Here is a 20,452-nt window from a genome sequence, read left to right on the forward strand (position 1 = left end):
TTCTATTTTGTCTTCTCTTTTCTGTTTTTGCTTGCTCGTGATGTAGTGTTTAGTTTATGCGAAAGGTCGTTAAATGGCGGTATGCAACTGTCTTTGGCTGGAGATTGGAATACCAGGTCGGTAGTGATATCTTGGGAGGCAGCAGCGAAGTGTAATTCAGGTGGTCAGTATAATGTGTGCTTCCAACCCGCTTGTCTCAGTCAAACATGTGATGTTGCGTAGAGAAAAAGAAAAAGAAAATTGCGTAATCACACCCCCCCTCTCCCCCTTACGCAGAAGCGGCACTCGCCTCCACGCTCCGCCTCTCTCGTTCAGCCGCATGCCTCTCGTGATTCTGAAAGACTGCAAGCATGCCCAGATCGTAACTCGCCTTGAGACACCCTGCTGTGACAAAGGCGACCCAAAACAGGCCGTGGTCAGCCAACGTACCAGTCAAGAAAGGGCCCAAGCTGGCGCCGGTTGTCTTGACCACATTGATAACGCCCATGATGGCGGTGCGCTCGCTTGGCTTGATGACGGCGGCTAGGAAGGCGGCGCGGGGTGCGACATCCATGCTCTGGCTGGAGGCGCGCAGCCACAGGAAAAGCAGGGAGAGACGCACGTCGGGGAAGACGGGAATGAGGGAGAGGAAGATGGAGGACGGCAGATGCGTAAAGACCATGGTCTAATTGGCGCGAGTAAGTTAGTTAGCTGAAAATGCGGTGGGAGTAGCTTTAGAAAGGAAATGAAATGTACGTACCTTGATGTTGCCAAATCGCTTGGCCAGGGAGGAGGCTACAAGCATCGAGAGCGCCGAAGTGATACTTGTCACAAAGAAGATGGAGCCGAGCTTGCCCTCTGCAATGCCATAGCGCCAGCGGAAGAAATACGTCACCCAGGACCTACATGTATTCGCCTCTGATTAGTTTCTGTGAACCGGGGTTGTATGTAGGTGTCTGTGTAGAGGGACGGAGGGAGGGGGAGAAAAGCTTACATGGAAGCCAGCCCAGAGGCGAACGCGTCCAGGGCGAAGAAGATGCACAGGCTCGTCATGATAGCGTAGCCTTCCTTGCTGATATCAGGAAGAAGAGCCCCAAATCGGCTGCGGGTCTTTTGCTCCTCTTCCTCTGCTTGCGAGCTCTCGTTCCCACCGCCCAAGAGAGGCGATGTCTCGCTACTGCTGCTGCTCGCTCCATCGGATTTGGTTGCACCCTTGGCGGGAGAAGGCTTCTCATCGGCCTCGACCGCGCTGCTCAAGAGGAGAGCTAGCGACAGCTTGACCAAGCCGGCAGCAGCATACCCATAGAAAATGAAGCGATAGGCTTCAACCAGCTCCCAGTGAAGAATGGTGGAAACATACTGCACCACCCATCCGCCAATCATGAGACCAAAGGCTGTCCCAGCCGTGCCAAGCAGGCTGTACCATGCATAGATGTCGCTTCTCGAGGCCGGCTCCGTGAGGTGGGCAACAACGCTCTCCTCGATGGCTCGGAACGGACCAATCTCGTTACCACTAGAAATCAGATGCGGCCTGGTTAACGCCGATACTCCCCCTCCACAAAAAAAGAAAAAAGAAAGGAAAAAACACTGATTAGGCTGCTGTACATGTACATGAAGCTGCATGCATTGGCAGCCGATAGCGTTGCATGGGAGGGGGGGGGGCAGCGAATGCACAAGTACAAACAGCACAGGATGCATTTATTTCATTTCACATACCTCGGACTAATGACGCCAAAGATGGCGGCCGCCAGCAAGACCCAGTAGTTGTCGCTCACGGCAAAGGTGATGCCGCTGCCCACCATCATGAGGGCGCCCAGGGCCAGAATCGCCTTCCTCCCCAGCCCGTCGGCCACCAGCGTGAGGCAGAAGCTGATGCAGACATCGCCGACCAGCGTCAGCGTCATGAACAGGCCGGTCCGGGTCTTGGAGATGCCCAGAGACTGGAGGTACAGCACGAGGACGAGCGTGGAGGCGCCATAGGCGAAGAGGCGGACGAATCGCTGAAGGCAGAGGAGCTTGACGTCGGGCTTGCTGTGATAGAGGGAGACGAGGCCCAGTTCGGAGAGAACTCGGACAAGGAGAGATGATGATTCCTCCATTGTTTTTTCTTGTCCTGTCTTTTCTGTCTTTTCTTTCGTCTTTTGTTTGATTTTACCGCTTCATTTTTTCACTTTTTTTCTCCTTCTCTTTCTTTCTCTGTTCCGGGGCAACGCCGATTCTTTTATACAGTAGTATTAGTGAGATTGATAAGACCATGACAGCCCAGCAAAATTCGGTTTCGCCCCCCCACCACTGAACAGGTGAACTTGCGTCTTCACCTAATTGCAGTGCAGGTGGAAGTACCTCGGTGATAATGGCATAATCCGAGACCCCATTGCTCCATACAGCCTTGCCGGTTTCCGAGGGACTGACAATCACCCATTCGAGGGCCATCATTAGGCAATATCGAACGAGGATGGAACGGGTAGGTCAACAGACATGGATGTGGTTGGTAGTGAGACGATGAACGACGTTGAGAACAAATTTGTATGGTGCAAGGTTAAGAAAAGGACGTCGACACTCATTGATGTCATCATCAGTGTTGACGCCAGAACTGAGATTGAGCCAGAGAGTGCAGGCGGTACGTACCTAAATCTCGTGACACAAAGGTCAATGTGCAGGAATATGGAAGGTACCATAGAGAGGTCATTTTCCCACCGAGGCCTTGTGGATGAACGAAATAAAACAGCGCATGTGGATAAAATCATTTCATTGAAGCCAAATTAATTCTTGCATCCCGTCCGCATCGCCTTTCAATGTGATGCAAAAGAAATTTGATCTAATATACTGTACGTACGGAGTACAGCACGGGGACTTAGTGGGCTCTTTTAGTGGTTTGATGTGCTGGAATCATTTGATAGCAACTGAGACTCGGCTCAGACTAAACCGTTTTTGGGTAAGGATCAGCAGAGGCAAGCCAATCAAAAAGCTCGATTCCAGGCGCTGTAGCTTATAGGGGATTTAGTGGATGGAATGCTCTGTGTATTGCTTGATGATTGCTTGCGCGATCGATTGTTGATTGATAGAATTTATTAAAATATGTATCATAGGAAAAGCGCGCTGGAAGGGGGAATTAAATCAGGATCAGTCAAATGCTCTTTTATTGATCTAGACCGCTAGACTACATGCATCTATCTATTGCAGCAAGTGCTGTTGCTCTTGCTTTTTCACCTTATCAATCGCAAGAGTGATGCTGCGAGCTGTAGCACTGTGCCCGCTGAAAGCTCCTATCAGGAAAATGCTACATAGGTACCTGTACATTCTGATTGATCAGCTCACTTTAATTTTCAAATGATTTCAATATCTCATGGAAACGATTTCATTTTCTAAAATGGATGCTTCAGGGCAAATAGCTTGCTGCTACAGAAGGGGTTATGGCATTTGTCAACTATCTCAGAGTATTTTCCAACGATTATAGCTAATGGTTCAGTTGAAAGCAGACGGGATCGATTTCCATCCCATTACTGTCCATACCTACTGATGCAGCAGTGCTAGTAGCAGTGCTAGTACTTGTAGCAGTGGTTAGAGTACCTGTAGGTGCTGAGAGGTGCTAAAAGGTGCTCGCCTGATCCGCAAATCTCGCTCCCGATGGCACTAGCATTCGCGACGCGCCAAGTGGAGAGCACCAGCGCCAAACTACAAGATGGACCGCATCAGCTTCCAGCGGCTGAACAAATAGCTTCCATGCCTTTCTTTTTTCTTGCATGCGAAACCGCGATACATGTGTCCTCCAGAAGCAGAACGCACCAATAGAATCGTGGGCGTGCGGCCAAAAGTCGAAAACACTCCCCCTTGCTCCCGTCAGAAGCATCAGTCTTTGTTTCCTCCAAAGCCCCCTGTAAGGCCGATGCACCTCAATACGACGCTGCGGCAGAGCAGCAATCACACACGGACATGGCCCTACCGCCGCCATCTAGACGCCTTACATCCATTCCTGGTCGTACAAATGCAAATGCCTTGCTTGTGAGTTTGCTGGTGCGCACTCGGTGTGGCAAAATACGGGAGACCTTTCGCCAATAGCATCACAACAACTCCTGATGCCTCAACCTGCTCTCCTGTGTTTTCCTGCCATTGCGGCCGTTCCGTCTGTCCCTGTACGGCTACGGAACAGCCCCCCCCTCCTCTCCGGGCTCGATGCAAGGGAGAGCAAACTGGGCTGTCGGCATCGTAGTTTGCGACATCTCATTCGCGTGCTTTCTTTTTTTGCAAGTCGCTAGACTCATGTATACTACCCGTAGCTTGAATCCTCCCAAGACATGTGAGCTGTAGGGGGCCGGAGTGGCTTCTCAGGCCATCTCGCTACTGTAGCCAGAGCCAGAGCAGTGCAGGCTCGGGCAGTCAAGTGCTGTGGCATAGGGAGCTTTACACCTGGCACCTCTCCCCAGGCCACCTGGTCCTGACTCTCTCCTCTAGGTTTCCATTTCTTTTGCCTCTTCCCCTTCTTCCTCCCCTTCTTCCTCTCCATCATTCTCTTTTCCATCCCTCACCATCAAAAGAGCAGAGTTGACGCATAACGATCCCATCAAAAATCAAACTCGTCACCTATCCCTCGCCAAAATAAACCAACCCCATTTGACATTCATCTCTGCATCTTCCTCTTCCTCTTTGACACTCGCTCTTAGAGCATGCTCATTGTCAACCCCCCTAAACATGTCTGATAACATACCAACCGACTTGGCCTCGTCCATCATCAGTGGTACTACCAACGTTGAAGAAGACGCACAGCAACGAGCCATGTGGGCTCTCCCTGATGACGACTCAAATGATGGTAACCAGGAGCCTCGCCCTCTCCACCAACAAGATGAGGAAGGTGAGCTGCAAAACTTACGCCAATATCTTTCCTCATGCCACCACATGAATCAAGCCGCCCAGAGCCTCACTGCTGTTGCGGTCTGTTCCCAAGCCACCGCCCTTGAGCCCGACGGCAAACTGTATCCTGAGCAAATCGCTCCATCCCCTGACTTCATGGACAAGCAACTCGAGGTCTGGAACCTGGTGCTTGCAGACGACAACTCAGCCCTCTTGCAAATGCTGTTTCCCTCAATGGAAAAAGTCCACGATGAATACTTCTCCATGGAGCCCATCAACGGCGAGTTGACACTCTGCATCTTTGAGCGACTCGGCGTATCCAAGGCCGTCATGAATCTGCTACATGGCGTGCTGGACGACGAGGCCCTCAGCAAAGCAGTTGGCCTCAGTGGAAACATTACATACGGCCCTCTTGAAACACCTGATGACTCAAGCTTTGAAGACAATGCACCACCTGGATTTGAGGCCCACCGTAGCTTCTGTGTCTACTCCAACACCGAGGGTGGGCGGTCATTCCCCATTGTCGGAATCGAGTACAGGCCGTCTGACCTGCCCAAGGTGGAAGAGATTACCGCAGCGCTGGCCGAGAGCATCTTCCCGGAACGCGATGTCATTGAGAGGGAAGGTGACACTGTTACATTGGTCTCTGGCTCCAAGCAAATGGTTACCGCTACCATCACGCGGCTCTTTGACTGCATGGTTAAATCAGGTGTGTCGTATGGCTACGTCTACACGGGTGAAGCCATCATCTTCCTCGAGATTCAAGACGACCCATCCATCGTAACCTACCATGTCAGCATCCCCGGCAACGACGTCTCCAATGAAGACGAGTCAACCCTGCATTACTCCGCCGTCGGCCAAATCTTTGCCTTCATCATCAGAGCCATGCAAGCGGGACCTCGTTCGGCCGAGTGGCACGACAGGGCCGCCAGCCTTGACGTTTGGAGGAGCAGCTACAGCGAGGCGCTGCTCGACATTCCAGGCTCCTCACGTGCTACTAGCTGTGGCGATGAGGCCATGGATGATGTCGATGCTGAGTACGAAGACGTTGCTGAGGACGCCCAAGGCTACAACCCGGACAACGACAATCAGGGGCACGGCAATCATGGGCACGACCATCAGTGGCTCGAGAGCCAGTATGTATTTGTCGACAAGAAAGACGCAAACGACCCCTACCTGAACATTGCCGAGAACATGTCCCTGGCTTTTAATATCGAGTTGAAGTTCTGCGAGGATGGAACTTGTGTGCCCGAGCAAGAGGAAGACCAGCAGTACGCACGCCAGCTAGGAGAAGAAGGCTTCATCGATGACGGCGAGCACGCCTTTTGGATGCAGAGCGACGGCGTCATTGTTAGTGACATTCGACAGCGTCGATACTGTACCCAAGAGTGCCTCCTTGGTTTGACCAACGCTGAGCCGTTGGACCCCGATTGCCCCAACGTCGACAAGCATGGGAGTGCGCATATCGACAATATGGAATTTCTGAGCATAGTTCAGGATCTGCTCTCCGGCACTCGCCAAGTCTCTGGCTGCTGCATCTCGCTTGGCCTGAAAGGCTCTCTGGGAACCATGTTCAAAGTCATGATTCCTTCTCACGGTTACACATTCGTTGCCAAGGGTGTCCCGGAAAAGAATCTACCCCGCCTGTTGCGTGAAGCCGACACCTACACCCGCCTCAAGGACCTCCAAGGAGGTTGCGTCCCCGTCTATCTCGGCATTATCCAGCTCGAGGAGACGTTTGAACACAAGAATTCCGCTCTCAGCCACTTCATGCTTCTCAGCTGGGCTGGCCGATCCCTGGAAACATGGAACCGGTCGTCGGAATCCTATGGGTTTGCCAACTCTACGCGCAGGGCTTACATGGAACTGCACAGTGCAGGCCTGCTTCATAACGATGCAGAGCCGCGCAACATGCTCTACAACCCTCAGCTTGATAGAATCATGCTCGTGGACTTTGAGCGCGCGTCTATCTACGAATGCCATGTCGCAGAGTTTGAGTACCGTGATATCACCAAGGGCAAGTACCCAGCCACCATCGAGGAGGTCGAGGACGAAGACGACCTTGCCGGTAGCGGCAGTGGTAACAACATGAGCGGCGATGGCCAAAACCACATCCACGAGCACATCCCCGGCCACGGCCACGGCGGTGGTCTCAGACGAGTCAACAGATGCGAGAATCTGCGCAAGGAGTTTGAGGCTGCGTCGAAGCGAGAGCTGAACCACGCAGTCGATGTGGTGAAGGTCCTCTCCCAGACGCTGCGCTCGCGGGATGTTAAATGGGAATTCTAACAACGGCGATCTCAGCACTCGTGGGAAATCTCAATTTGGAGCAGTGATGACGGGTACAGTTTATCAGTCGCGGGATGGAAATATGGACGGTCATTTTCTCAAGGGTTTTAGCAAAAAGGCGGAGGGTTGTCATGTACTTTAACTTTGCTTGACTGATTTATAGATTGGATGGGTGCCCCGGAGGCTCTTTTACCCTGGCTGGTAGAATAGTACTTTAGTAGTAGGGACCTTAGTCGTCAGTACATGAAGCCTCGCCTAGCTCGGTTGTTATTATCATTACCATTGCTTTTATTTGCTGCTGTCTTCTGTGATGTTGAGCACTTGAACTACAAAGACGTGAATAATCAGGTTTTGTTCAATGTTCAAATGTTGTTTGTAGCACTCGCGACCATGTTCACAGTTGCAGTTAAAGTACAGAATAGGAATGGCCATGGCCTCTCAATTATGGAGTCCTCCAGCGTTGGCGACGACCATCGTCCAGCAAGGCTGAGAGGACCTTTTGAGCTGGTGGCGGAGCATGTGTGTGGGTGCACCTTTAATTCCGAGTGTGGCCTCGGTGGTTCGGCGATTGATAATGATGTTGGCCCATTTCCTTTTTATTACGCCGAGGTGTGTTATTGAATACCTACATGTAAAGAGAAGATTCCATCCACTGTTTGCTATGGATATCCAATAGCAGACACTTGTTGACAAGACCAAATCGTTGCTGCAGTACATGTACCTAGGAAGTAATACGAAGATAGCTTGCCGGAGTCAATGGAACGCAATACTACCAAGGTACTGCTCATGTCTGTTCTCTAACTCGAGGCAGTCAACCAATTTTGTCAAGGAGCGTGGTTACTCGATTGATGGCCGTGTCGATCGAGGGCGATATCTGAACATCAAATGCATCGAGAAACTCATCTTGCAGTCTACGTAGTTCCTCAATAGCCTCCAGGGCGAGGGTGAGACGTTCGTTGGTAACTCGAGTACTGTGTTCACACTGGAATTGCAGCTCATCGGCTTTCTTCGTGACCTCGGTCCGTTTGGCGTTGAGTCGGGTTTCCACACTCTCCATTGATGTTTTGACGACGTAGAGCAGCGTTCGCAGCTAGGTAAATGGACGGCGAGGGCGGCTGGGAGGACACGGCCGACAACCGCGAAGACGTCAAATTTTGGACAGCATTAGTCGAAAGAAGGCTAACCGAGGACGAGGCGGCAAGGGATGATGGTGTGGCAGCAGGAGCCGACGGAGTAGCAATCACTGGAGGCACCGGGGGAGATGAAGCCATCATCGTCAATATAATACAGGTGCTAATGATAGAGGTCTTTTCTGCGCAGCACCCCAAGGTACTTGTCATTAGTATGATGCGCACACTAAAAAATCAAGTACCTCTACAATTACTGACTCAGCAATTCCATCGCTCCTCACTGAGCAATACTTCCTCCAGTAAACTAAAACTCATCAAATTTCAATTGTTTTTCAAATATCAGTTTGCAAAAAAAGAAGTATATATATCCTGTCATGTTTATTTGTAACAAAGGGAGTGAAATTCTCAGTTTTAAGGGGCTTTTTAGCCGGAAACTGAGCAAATATACACTACGGATGGTAAGTATCCTCCCGCGTGTTGGGCGTCTGTTGAGGTACCTACTAACCTACCTACCTTAGGTAGGTACTGTAGATGGCCAAAAGTCTACGACCACTCCTACTCGCTCCACCAAAACTCATGCACTTCAAAAATTCGTAAATAAATCCACATGAATAATTAGAAATTCATGCTTTCTAATTGATTAGAGTAATAGTCTCTTTGGCCTTTAAGAGAGTTTATGTCATTTTATCGTAATATTTCTGGAGCTGCAGCAGAGTAGAAGTCAACAGAAATCCCCCCCATACAAAGTTTGTAGCAAAGTTGCGGTGCTGGACAGTCCCAGCTTATAGTGGCCTATAGGCTATCCGGCACCTTCTGGCACAATGCCGACAGGCCTACACTCTGCATCCGTTGCAATGATGCAATTTTTCCAGCGCAATCCGTTGAGATGGTTCTACAAAACTAGACGATATCAAACAAGAAAAATCAGAGCTTGAAAGAATTTTAGTGCATCTCTTAATAGATATCTTGGTGAGTATCCTAATGATTTTGCATCAATATTCAGCAAATGATGCCAATTTCATAGGTACCTAGGCATTGGGTGGACATCACCAAGCGGCACCGAGCTGAGCCCACTATATTAGCCCACTGTAATCAATGGGTGTCGCGCGCTAAATCAAGCATCGACATAGATTTGAATCACCCATTTCTTTTTCTTTTTCTTTCCTTTCGAAATCTATATTAGACGTCTTTATTTTCGATTCATGTGAATTTTTTTTTTTGCTCTACTCTCCTTCAGGTTATTCAAAAGTGGCATATTCTATGCACAATTGAAGGGCTCCTGTTCATGTACCAATGTAGCGTTCAGCTCCTGCCTTCTTTCCCTATCACCATGTGTTCTGCGCGTCCAAACAAATCTAACAGAGCAAAAAAAAAAAAAAAAAATCAAATCCATTCAACACATCCAAACATGACTCGCTCAATTGGCAGCTTTGATTATTCTTCGCCCTATCGAGCTCTCAAATTAACGACTGCTTTCCCTCTAGCTTCCCCTGATAATCGCTTGCCATCCTCAACCACCCACACCGTCCAGCTCTGTCTGGTGTGGCAGCCTTCAAGCGGCAGTTGTGAGTTATGATACAGCTTCTACTGGATGCATCTCTACTCCAACTGACACAAAAGTCACAAGACAATCACGCCAAAACGACGGCAAAGACGACAGGGATCCAAGCGAGATAGACATTCTTCTCCTACGAAATGCATGAGTGCCTTACAAGGCGAGTCTCTTTTGTCGTGCCACGCATGTGCCAACGCGTCAAAGAGCGGGGGCAAGCCATCTCGAGCCCATTTGCTGCAATCCTATCCCGAGCGGCGAATTGGAGGCAAGTAAGCAAAGGCTGCCTGGCCTGCGCCTTGTTTCGTCGTTTCTTAAATGGCAACTCCACCAGAAGCCTTTCTGCCGTCATGTCATCTCGAGAAGCGGGCGCTCCCTGGCTAACCAAAGTCAAACCTTCTTCCAACCCTGTAGAGACTCGAGGTCAACCAGGAGCCATCACCAAATCCCAGAGTCGAGTTCGCCATGGTTCAGGTTCAGGAACTGACGCCTGAAGTTCTACTGACCGAGCCGAGGCGTGGCCCGGCAGTAGCAAACATAGGCGGAACTCATGCAATCTACACAGTGTCAACACATGAGCTCGGCGACGGAACCACCCATGAGTTCCGGATTCTCGAGCTCAAGACGGGAAACTCCACCCGGCTGTCTAATGATCCTCGAGTCCACGATGTCGTGTGGATTCCCGGCTCGGAATTCAACATCCTCTACCTGCGGTCGGCAGAAATGGGCCGAACCCAGATCATGGTGGCAGATGCTCGGGATCCATTCGAACGCCACTATAATGCGGGAGAAATCGATGCCCCCGTGTCGAACCTGAAGCTCAAGAAGCTGGATTGGCAAAACGTCGCCTTTGTAGTCACGGGGCTCGTTGGCGACTCTGGTTTGTATAACCAAGAGGCTCTCCAAGTGTCATCAACTGCAAAGGTTTACGACGCTGAAATCCCTGTTGTAGGTCAACACTAACATCCCGATGACGCTGTTTGTTCCCTTGCTCGATTATACTAACTAGCATTATGTAGTGGAATGCCTCACGTAGACCCCATAGACGCAGTCTCTGGTACAACCAGCTCGTCCTCCGCGGCCGCTACTGGGAGCTTGATGGAAAGCTCTTTAACCTGCTTCCTGGTATGGATTTGGAGGTTCCATCTCGCCTGAATAGCGATAAGCCCTGCAACGACTTTGACATTTGCCGTGACGGGATTGCATTTTCCGCGAGAGATCTGAGAGAGCGAGGGCCAGATGGACGCCCTCCGGCAGCCGTCTACTTTGCGCAAATAAGTTTATTTTGTGCGCAGCGAAACGGACTTCCCAGACAGATACTTATACCCAGTAGCTTTGAACCTGCTTCGATAACAAACGTCCGATTCACTCCCGACAGGTCGAGTATCGGCTTCCTCTACACAGCCATCGAAGATCCCTACAACACTCGGCTGTTTTTAGCCTCTCTTTCCTCCTTCGACGCGTTTGACGTCTTCAGCCTTGTGACTTGCACTGATGACGAGGATCTACACCCACCAAGGGCCTTTGAGTTTGCCGGTGCGGAGTCTGTGATTCTACAGAGCCATCTGCTTGGCTACGAAACTCTTTCTCACCTCAAGCTAGAGGACGGGGCCAAGCCGACGGTTTTCTTCACCGGCAACAGCTGTAGTGCCTTTCATCCGATCGTGCAGGACAACTGGGAATACATTCTAACAACGTCGTCCAGCTTCATTGACAGCTGCCTGTGGCAGGTTGTGCAGGTTTCGAAAGCCAAGGTCTTGGAGACCATATCTTCTGCGACCAAGGGCGGTTGCAAATTTGGCCTCTCCAAAAAGATGGTGTCCGAGTTTTGGTACGAGGGCGCAAATGGGTACTTTATTCATTGCTGGATGATCCTGCCGCAGGGTTTTGTCGAGACCGAAGAGTATCCTTGGGTACTGATGCCTCATGGTAGCCCGGACATGGCTTGGAATAACGAATGGTCGACGACGGCATGTGTGACCGAATCGCCAGAACACTGCTAAGATTTATGCTAACTGTTGTTCATTAGACCAACCCTGCTGCTTGGGCGACGAAGGGGTACGTCGTAATACTCCCTAATTTTACTGGATCTAGCGGATACGGACTGGAATTCACAAGACGTACGTTGATCATTGATCCAACTACAATGAAAAAAAGGGTCTGACTTTGCTGCTTCGAATCCATCTAACATGCCAAATTGAAATAGGAATCCGGGACCAGAGGGGAGATAAGCCGTTCCAAGACCTTCTCAGCCTCATCGCCGACCTTGAAGATGTGCCTTATCTCGACAAAGAGAGGGCTACCGTGGTGGGAAACAGCAGCTCTGCATACCTTGTGAATAAACTTTTGGGACATGATGTTGCCAAAAAGGTTGGAAATGCAGAATCGTCCCAACAAACACCCGAGTTGGCCATCTCAACTGACCTTATTGATCCAGTTCTGCTGCGCAGTATACCAAAACGGTGCAATCGATCCTCCGACGCCCTCGCCGCATAAAGAGCACATCTTTGACAATTTCGACAAACTCGACCCATCATACTCGCACACGGACCCAGAGATGATATATGAGAATGATATGGCTCGGTCAACCTTTTTCCACGGCTGGAAAAATGCACCACCAACGCTCATTATCCACGGAGAGATGGATAAGCAATGCTCAATTACAGACGCATTGTCTGCGTTCAACTCTCTGCAGGCTCAGGGAGTTCCTAGCCGGCTTTTGACCTTCCCAGACGAGGGCCATGTTGTTACCAAACCAGAAAACATCATGACGTGGTATAAAGTGGTATGGAAGTGGCTCGGCAAGCACGTTGATGGCGAGGAAGAGGAAGAGGAAGTGGACGAGGAGCTCTACCATCAGTGGAGTCCTCAACCCATTAGGAACTAAACAACTTGAGTACACCTTTGGTCATAGTGATATGGACGGATGCCAACAAATTTGCTACTTGTCTGATCGTGTTTCCAAAGCTGCCAATAAGGCATTGTCGAGCTGGGAGGTTTTTTCTTCTTCTCTTCTTAACCTGTCTCCTTTTTCTTGGATATGTATGAGTCGGGACTACTGTTCTTTCGCCGTCTCAACCGAAGCGACACAGTTATCAAGCGCAATCTTTCAATGGACTTTTTCTTCTTTTTCCTTAACTTACAATCTTTGCTTCCGATATCTTTGCTACAAAAATGACTCCAAATTGATCCTCTCAGTGCCACCATACTCCATTAGAGACCATACTGCCTATCCTTGTCCTTGATGGGAAAGTCACTTCCCGTGGTGTCCTTGTACTTGTCGCGTATAAAATCGGAGATGGCTTCATCCTTGGCCTGTTCTGCAGCCGACTCATTGCTCTGATCGCCCTGTCCCATAAACTTTTCTTGCACAAAATCGACAGCTAAAGCGATCATGATTAGCAGATGGAGAAAAAAAGAAAACAGACAAATCAATTGATCGACGCAGCTTACCCTTGTCGAGCATATCTTCATTCTTCTCGCCTTGGGCTCCTCCGCCAGCCATGCTGTTCATCTTGTCCATGAAGCCGCCGCTGCTTCGTTCTTCGTTGGCGCCGCTGCTATTCCGATCCTCCGGGCGGCCGCCTTGTGCGTTATTCTCTCCATCGTTTGCAGAGCCGGTGAATTTGTTAATAAAGTCCATGGTGTCTTTTGAAGGTCGTGAGGTTGAGTGGCGTAGCGAGCAGCAAAGCTGTTGCGGGGTTCAGCACAGAAAAATACGAGGCTGTTAAGAAGCAATCCTTTTCGCACTGGAAATCGTATACCGGGCAATTGTCACGGAAAATATTATATGAAGACGCAAAGTTTGGAAAATCAAGGTGAAATCAAGCTTTAAACATCAAAGACAAGTTCTGTGCAACCGGAAAGAACAGAGCACACGTCACAGACGTCATACATACGAATTTGCTGATCAGTTGCCACCGCCTAGAATCCCAACCCCGTCCATACTTTACAGATTTCAAGTTCGCCCAAGTCTAGATCTCTGCATAAAAAGAGATCAATGACTATCATTGGCAGAGCCTGTACAAGATTTCGAGCGAAAGAAATACCCGAGTGCTTGGCGCCATGTGTGTGATGGCGATTCGCTCTCCAAGATCAGGATGCCGTCACCTCAGCTTTGGTATTACCGGAGCTTATCCTGGCTTTGCGGTATGCCTCCCTCTCTTCTTAACTTTTTTTTTTTTTTCCTCTATTCCGATTCTCCTCTCTTTTACGGCCTCCACAATGTTCAACTTGGCAAAACGTAATAGTCCTACTACCAAGAGTGCACAGCAACTATTGCCACGGCATTCATCTCAATTCAAACGACGGCCTCAAGGGTTCGCCTTGGCAGCAGACAAATGAATTACACAAAGAGGGGCAACCTTACAAAGTACTTTGCATTATCCATACTTGGCTAATCGTAGAGTCGTATTCTAGATCATCAATAGCTTATTAGCAGTCGACCTTGTCAATCAGCCCCCCTGCCCTTACCATCTGGGCCGCCTGTCAGACGATCATTTCGGCTTCACAACTGCGTATTGCTCCCCACCTCTCCGCTCAGGTCTCGACGAATCCATATCTCACGTTTTCCTTATCCATCTCTCCATATCTATCGGCGGGACCCTTGATTGTCCAAGTAAAGTTTTGCGCTATTCGAAGCCTCGGGAAGACCACGTTTTCGCTGTCAAAGTGGTCCCGAGGCAAAGCAGCTGAAAACCACACGATCCAAGACCTACTACTGCTGCTAGTCTCTTGCCACTGCTCTCTAGCAACGAGATGGTATGAATAAGACGGCCAGACCATCGCGGCTTGCTCCCCACAGCAGTCTGGGCCGGCCTCAGTCCGAGCCGGGCTGACAGCCCCAAAACGGAGAAGCTGGCTTGGCTCAACGCAGCTAGCCTCATGATGGATCCCGGTCCCTTTCTTTCCAGAATACGGAGGGCGGTCAAATGGACTTTTACTGGCCAAGATCCGCTATTAACAATGTTTCAGACCATTGATGATTGCGATACTACGCTCCTTTGAGATTGATATCCTAAGGGTCGCTGCTAGTTCTCCGTACTGTAGCGTCTCGCTCCCTCACGCTCCACGGTAAGTTCGTTTCTCGGTCAAGGCGAAAAAGCCAACTAGTCAGCTAATGCCAATCCCAATCTTTGAAAGCGCCAAAAGCCTCTCCCGCACGAGGTCGCCGATTAATCCACATCTCAATATTCGACTGTTCTTTCGTAAAGCAGACGCAGTACTATCCGTTAACCGGGGTCAACTACCGCTTCTCCCTCTCTCTCCACATCTCAGCGGCTCACATGAATCGCGTCACCGTCGGCTAACCCTTTTCCCCCTCGTTTTCTTCAGTATAGAACGGCGGAGAACAAAGAAACATTATGCTAGCAGTGGGTTTGAACGGAATGGGGACGCAAGCGGGCCGTCTCTATAATGGACCTTTTTTTTTCCCACGTTTGAATCCACTGGAAGCTTCAGAAGAAGCGGCTCATGCATGCAGGTACGTAAAAAGCTAGCAACAGTAGGTAACATACTAGAGCCAACACCTTGTATTCCTTCGCCTTTGAGGCTCTGCTGAGCTGAAAACCTGACCGCAGCAGCAGTTCCCCACGAACGGTCCGACTCCGAAACTACGGGTGGTCAGATAGTCTGCGTGAAATATGGAGAGCGCCATCATACAGCAAAAACACTTGTCCTCTCGAGGCATTTTCAGGGCGTATAGCCAAGGTACTTGTAATGGGTGTATTTTCTTGTAGTAGTACGTAAACCGCAAAGTCCAAAAAAAACTCTCTGCGTGCTATATTACATTTCTCATTAAGGCCGCCAGAAGGCATGGCTCCCGTAAGCTCATACCATATTCGAGCCACCAAAGATGCGTTGTACATAAATAGGTATCTTGTAACAGTGGATAAAAATCATTCGTAGTCTTCTTCTATTCTTCAGATGGCTCTTGCGCTGATTGCGTCCCTTTCTGTGCTGTTGACCGAGGGACTAGCGCTCGCGGTCGGGTCAGGGAATCGAATATCTCGCTCCTTGTCATCTTCCACCTCCACCACAACAGTCGTAACCAGATCCATCTGGATGCCAGGGCCACGCAATGACTCCTGGCTGGATCCTCGCGGTCGTCTCCGCTTCTCCTGTCTCATGCTGCTGGAGTGTCCGGCCAGGCGCTGCCATGACCACCAACCTCCAGTAGTCTTGGGTTCCATGCTTCGTCTCGAACCCTCACCACCCTGAATCCACACCATGTTGCCGTAACGCCGAGTCTTTGGTGTTTGTAGGAAGGCAATTGTTTTCACACCCGTATCTACCGCATCCAAGTCGTATTTAGAGGCAAAGATGATGGAGTGTCGAGTTGTGCCAAACAAGATGCAGTCGAAGAAGCCGTTGAGAGAGATGAGCGCTCCCGCAAAGCAGAAGAGCCCCAGTGGAATATTAGCGCCAGACATGGATGCCACACGCTCCGTAGCCAGCGGCAGCGTACAAGAGACATAGATGATTGGATAGATGAGGAATGCTGGGTTGTGTTCACCGGACCAGCCAAGATCTGAACTGCCATCTGGATTGGCAGCTCGGCGACGAAGGGATTGCTGGCGAAGAGAGTAGTAGATTGCAACGTAGAGGCCAGAGGTGATACCGAGGGCCAGAAAGATCCAAAGATAGTGGGTAAAGAGACGGAGATTCTCATACTCGCGGTTCATCCAGCACTGAGGAATATGTTCATGTTAGCAATTACAGAGATTAGACAGTGGGTTAAAGAGGCTTGTTTGTTTTAAACGTACCCAGGCACCAGCTCGAACAAAGAAGCCGCCATGCTCGCGGCCGTTGTTCGTAATGGCAATTGGCAACGTCGAGATGAAATACACAAATAGCCATACAAGGCCAATAGACGTGTACAACGTCCTCTGCGACGGCCTATAGCCCTTGACCACGGAAAGGAAAGTATGCACCGCAATGAGCGTGATAAACATGCTCGAGGACAAATCTCCTGTTGAGACAAAGAAGCCCTGTGCCCAGCACGTTCTCGTATCCACCAGGATGGCATTTCGGTTAATCCATGTCGAGTTGAGGGCAAAGGCAATCGATTGATGCAAATCGGCAACGAGAAGATTGTAGATGAGAATAAGAAACTGGTTGGGTGAGCCCTTCATCGGTCGGATAGGCGGGCTCGGGTCTTGCTGTGGAAAATTTCCTTCGCCCTTGACGGAAGCATCCTTGGACTCGCTCGGGCGGGAGGCAAAGACACCGTCGATGCCCAGCGTGAAATCAACAGCATGCTGGGAAGAAGATGCTTCATGATGGGCTCCTCGATGCAAATTTGGCTGGCGTGGTAGTGGTATAACATGTTCATCCTCATTGTTATGAGTTTCCCGGAAACGCTTTTCGTTTTCCCGTCGGACAAAGAGCTGCCAGGCGACAATCTTGTATGTCAAGTAAATGAAGAGAGTAGCTGCGGAGAAGAAGGAAATGCACGCCAGCACTGTGATGGCTAGAAGACCGCTGCGAAGAGATGGCGTTAACGGGCCGAGGGACTGCCCATCAACCGGCAGTTCCCCTGACGGCATGGCTGAAGGAGAAGAGGCTATGCCTTGAATATGATTTCTAGAAAAGATCAACGGAGAATGTGCTTCTGTTCCAGTTGCTTGAGTCGTCGTCGCATATCGATCACGAGAAAAGGAAGGACTCCCAGATTATGGATCAATCGAAAGGCAGCCGGCTTCCGAAGTCCAGGATAAGTGGGAACCAGAGTCGGGAAGAGGGAGAGGAAGGCTCAGAAGAAAAGCAAGCCTGCCAGCATCAGCGTTGAAAGAAAGAAAGGAGGAACAACACAAGAGAAACAAGAAAACAAGCAGTCTCGAGTCTTCACGAAGAAGACCAAGAGCCGTGTCCCTCAGCCGGTGACGAGGAGACTGGAGAATAGGTTAAAGGAAGGAAGTAAGCGGGTGCTGGGGTTTAATAAGTTGAAAGTACTACTCCGTACCGTACAAGTACGAGGACGGATGGAGCAGACGGGTACCAGTTAGTAGTAGATAGGAAGGCAATATGGAGCACACTGGAAACCCTAAATAGCGTGCGTGGGTTCTCGGAGAAAAAAATACCCAGTACCTTAGGTAGTGTAAACCTGCTGGATGCCGGAGGTGGTGCTACAAGTGCGAGGACAATCCATTTCTTCTCTACTGTACTGTACTGTACGGACAAATGCGTATCCGTTGATGGCTTCCATTCAATGCCCAGTCTCCATGTTATTCCCAGCCAGCGTCCAATGTCGGCGAGGAAGCGTGTAGCATGTCCCCGGGCTAAGCCTTGTGAAGCTTGGTGGTGAGCAAAGCCTTGAATCATGTTGCCTGCAAAAGCTAATCTGGCGCCTTCGGCTTGAAACAGCACGTATCCAGGGGTGCTTGGGAGCCGTTTGCCGTGCATCCTTGTCGGCAACCCATCCTAGAGGTGGACATAAAGGGCACTCATCTATTACTAGCTGCAGAGAAATGGGTGTCGAGTCGGCAGCAAAACTCGGCCGACCTGGTACATATTACCGTCTGACAGCAGCCCAAACAGTACAAGCCGGTGCTTGCTCTCTCCATTCTGCATCCTTCGAGCGGAGGGATCAAGCAACGGAGCGGCGCATGGATCAACTGCTCCACTGCCTCGTCGCCATTCTACGGAGTCATTGCCAAGCCTGTATATTATTGAGCTAGGCCAAGGGTCTCGTTGGGAGGCTTGAGGCTTCCCAGGTCATGGTAAGGCAAGATGTGTTGTAGATTGGCAAGCAACCGGCTTCCCGCCACTTCCTCATAGTTCTTTGGTGGCGTTGTTGAACCGCCCCTTGGCACCATCTTTTGCCTCTTGCTACTGGCACTGTCAAATATGGTGATGTTTTAAAGTGTGCTCAATTTGCTAGGCGAGTCCGCTAACGGGTGCGTTTTACACGAGGCAGACGCATCAGTAACGAGACTCGTCGACACTTCAGACCTAGTCCAATGTTTGATCCTCGCCAAACCCATTCCGGAAGACGCTGCAGGCCCAAAACAGCGAAGAGACTCGGCTTGGCACGGCACCAGGGGCCATGATTGGCCTCTGCGAGCAAGGATGGCTGAACGGTTATGCATGAGACTTGATTCTGAGCCTCTCGGCTTGCTTGACCGGGTAGGCAATAAAAAGAAAAGAATTCTGCAGCATTCTCACGTGGCAGTTGGAGAGCGGCTATCGCCCGGGGGGCCAGGCCACAGAGGATTTAGATTGCAGATTTCTTGACCATGTTCACCACGGCTGCTCCGTGATTACAAACGGCTCCAGGCTTTTGACTCACTCAGCTGCTGCTCGTATTGTCATGCTGTTGGCAGGACCATGCAGCTGGATTCGACGTTGCTTGGCTGTTCTCCTTCTCCGCTGAATCGAAGCTCGGCCGCACCGCTTCTAATGCCAGCACCCGCTATTTCGAATGTAACAAGCCGGCGATCAAGCATGGACTCTAGCCCCTCTTCATTTTGTGCTCTACTGTACTCGTACTTGTATACGACGAGTATTGGTGCTAGAACCCTTAGCAGCTCAGCCATTCAGGCAAAACAGGCGTTTATCCGACGTCTCAGGATCCGCCAACACGGACGCACATGGCACGAGTGGCTGTTGCAGCCGTGCCCGAGAGCAAACAAATGTTTGCTCAGCAGCACAAGTTGGAGGGTGTTGGCGCGGAGCAGAAAGCCTAACGCCTTTCCGAAGAATCCGCACAGCACACGGCATGAGGAACAACAAAGAGCCAGGGGTGCCCGGGTAAGCAACCGTGCGCTCGGCCTGCGCCATAATCGCGAGTTGGCTGCGTCTTGCGTCTACTTGTACAATGGTGATGTAGGAGAAGCGGGATTCAGTGAGAAGGGGGATAAATTGGCTGCCCTGGGCACGGGGCAATATTGAGGGCTGTGTTATGGATGCCTGGACGGCAAGGTACTGACAAAGCCAGTGATCACTTCGTCACTAAAAGAACACGTTCATGTCCATACAGGGGAAAGAGAACCTTGAAGATGGATGACGATTCAGCTCTCTCGAAATACTTTTCGCCATCTCGCAGCTTACTGCAGAAGGATTCCCCAAAATCCAAGCAGCAGTGACGTTTGCTTTGACCCCCGGTGGCGCTTAATTGGGAGAGCCAAAGGACTACATCATCATGGGGGAGAAATTAGAAGAATCACAGTGCCGATTCTCCCCATCGCCACTGACCCTTCCTTCCGGTCTTCTCGTCGTTCCAGGCACGGTGCTTCGTATGTTGGCATCATCACCTCCTCTATTCGGCTTAACTGAAAGAGATTGTCCCACTAGCGAGGCCGGTGACTTCAAATGTTCTTCCCAGTACTACTTACTATGTGGACTTGCACGATCAGGGGACGATTCCGTCCTATCATCGATCGGGACTCACTGTAGATCGTCCAGTCCGTGCGCAAGTCGGCGCTGGAATGTCAAAATTAAACAGGCATCATCGCTGGCAGGCATTTGAGGGCACAAAAATGTGGCTTGCATTAAGGCAACTGGCAATGACTTAGTAGTACCTCTAGTCATTTGCTTGGCGGCATTCAAAAGGAAGCTCGAGCTAGCATTTTACGAGGCCGGCAATTTTGCATTCTCCTCCGGTGAGAATTGCCAGGGCCTTTTTTTTTTTTTGTCTTCATCATACTCGATGAGA

The 20,452-nt window shown here is 50.3% G+C and overlaps 5 protein-coding genes across 5 annotated transcripts; 2 read left to right on the plus strand and 3 right to left on the minus strand.

Annotated features, from left to right (window-relative positions):
• Positions 1-268: 268 nt before the first annotated feature.
• On the minus strand, positions 269-2,078 carry TRIVIDRAFT_28321 (uncharacterized protein; the record flags this gene model as incomplete). Its single annotated transcript, XM_014101321.1, has 5 exons — positions 269-664; positions 740-881; positions 974-1,100; positions 1,191-1,492; positions 1,696-2,078. 5 exons carry the CDS (start codon positions 2,076-2,078, stop codon positions 269-271), a joined length of 1,350 nt encoding a protein of 449 aa, XP_013956796.1.
• Positions 2,079-4,842: 2,764 nt separating this feature from the next.
• On the plus strand, positions 4,843-6,801 carry TRIVIDRAFT_124167 (uncharacterized protein; the record flags this gene model as incomplete). The annotated part of the gene is made up of 2 exons (XM_014101322.1): positions 4,843-5,874; positions 6,145-6,801. Coding segments are annotated over 2 exons (1,689 nt in total), but the record flags the coding sequence as incomplete, so codon positions are not given.
• A 1,413-nt stretch (positions 6,802-8,214) lies between these two features.
• On the plus strand, positions 8,215-12,980 carry TRIVIDRAFT_230614 (uncharacterized protein; the record flags this gene model as incomplete). Its single annotated transcript, XM_014101323.1, has 6 exons — positions 8,215-8,445; positions 10,213-10,746; positions 10,818-11,774; positions 11,828-11,918; positions 12,005-12,168; positions 12,236-12,980. 6 exons carry the CDS (start codon positions 8,215-8,217, stop codon positions 12,683-12,685), a joined length of 2,427 nt encoding a protein of 808 aa, XP_013956798.1.
• Positions 12,981-13,011: 31 nt separating this feature from the next.
• Positions 13,012-13,441, minus strand: TRIVIDRAFT_28324 (uncharacterized protein; the record flags this gene model as incomplete). The annotated part of the gene is made up of 2 exons (XM_014101324.1): positions 13,012-13,181; positions 13,252-13,441. The coding sequence occupies 2 exons, from the start codon at positions 13,439-13,441 to the stop codon at positions 13,012-13,014; spliced, it is 360 nt and encodes a 119-aa protein (XP_013956799.1).
• Positions 13,442-15,719: 2,278 nt separating this feature from the next.
• TRIVIDRAFT_29548 (putative G-protein coupled receptor protein) lies at positions 15,720-17,345 on the minus strand (the record flags this gene model as incomplete). Its single annotated transcript, XM_014101325.1, has 3 exons — positions 15,720-16,487; positions 16,563-17,086; positions 17,159-17,345. 3 exons carry the CDS (start codon positions 17,343-17,345, stop codon positions 15,720-15,722), a joined length of 1,479 nt encoding a protein of 492 aa, XP_013956800.1.
• Between the last annotated feature and the right edge of the window lie 3,107 nt (positions 17,346-20,452).

This window comes from Trichoderma virens (genome assembly GCF_000170995.1).
Source record: "Trichoderma virens Gv29-8 chromosome Unknown TRIVIscaffold_6, whole genome shotgun sequence".
Lineage (NCBI taxonomy): Eukaryota > Fungi > Ascomycota > Sordariomycetes > Hypocreales > Hypocreaceae > Trichoderma > Trichoderma virens.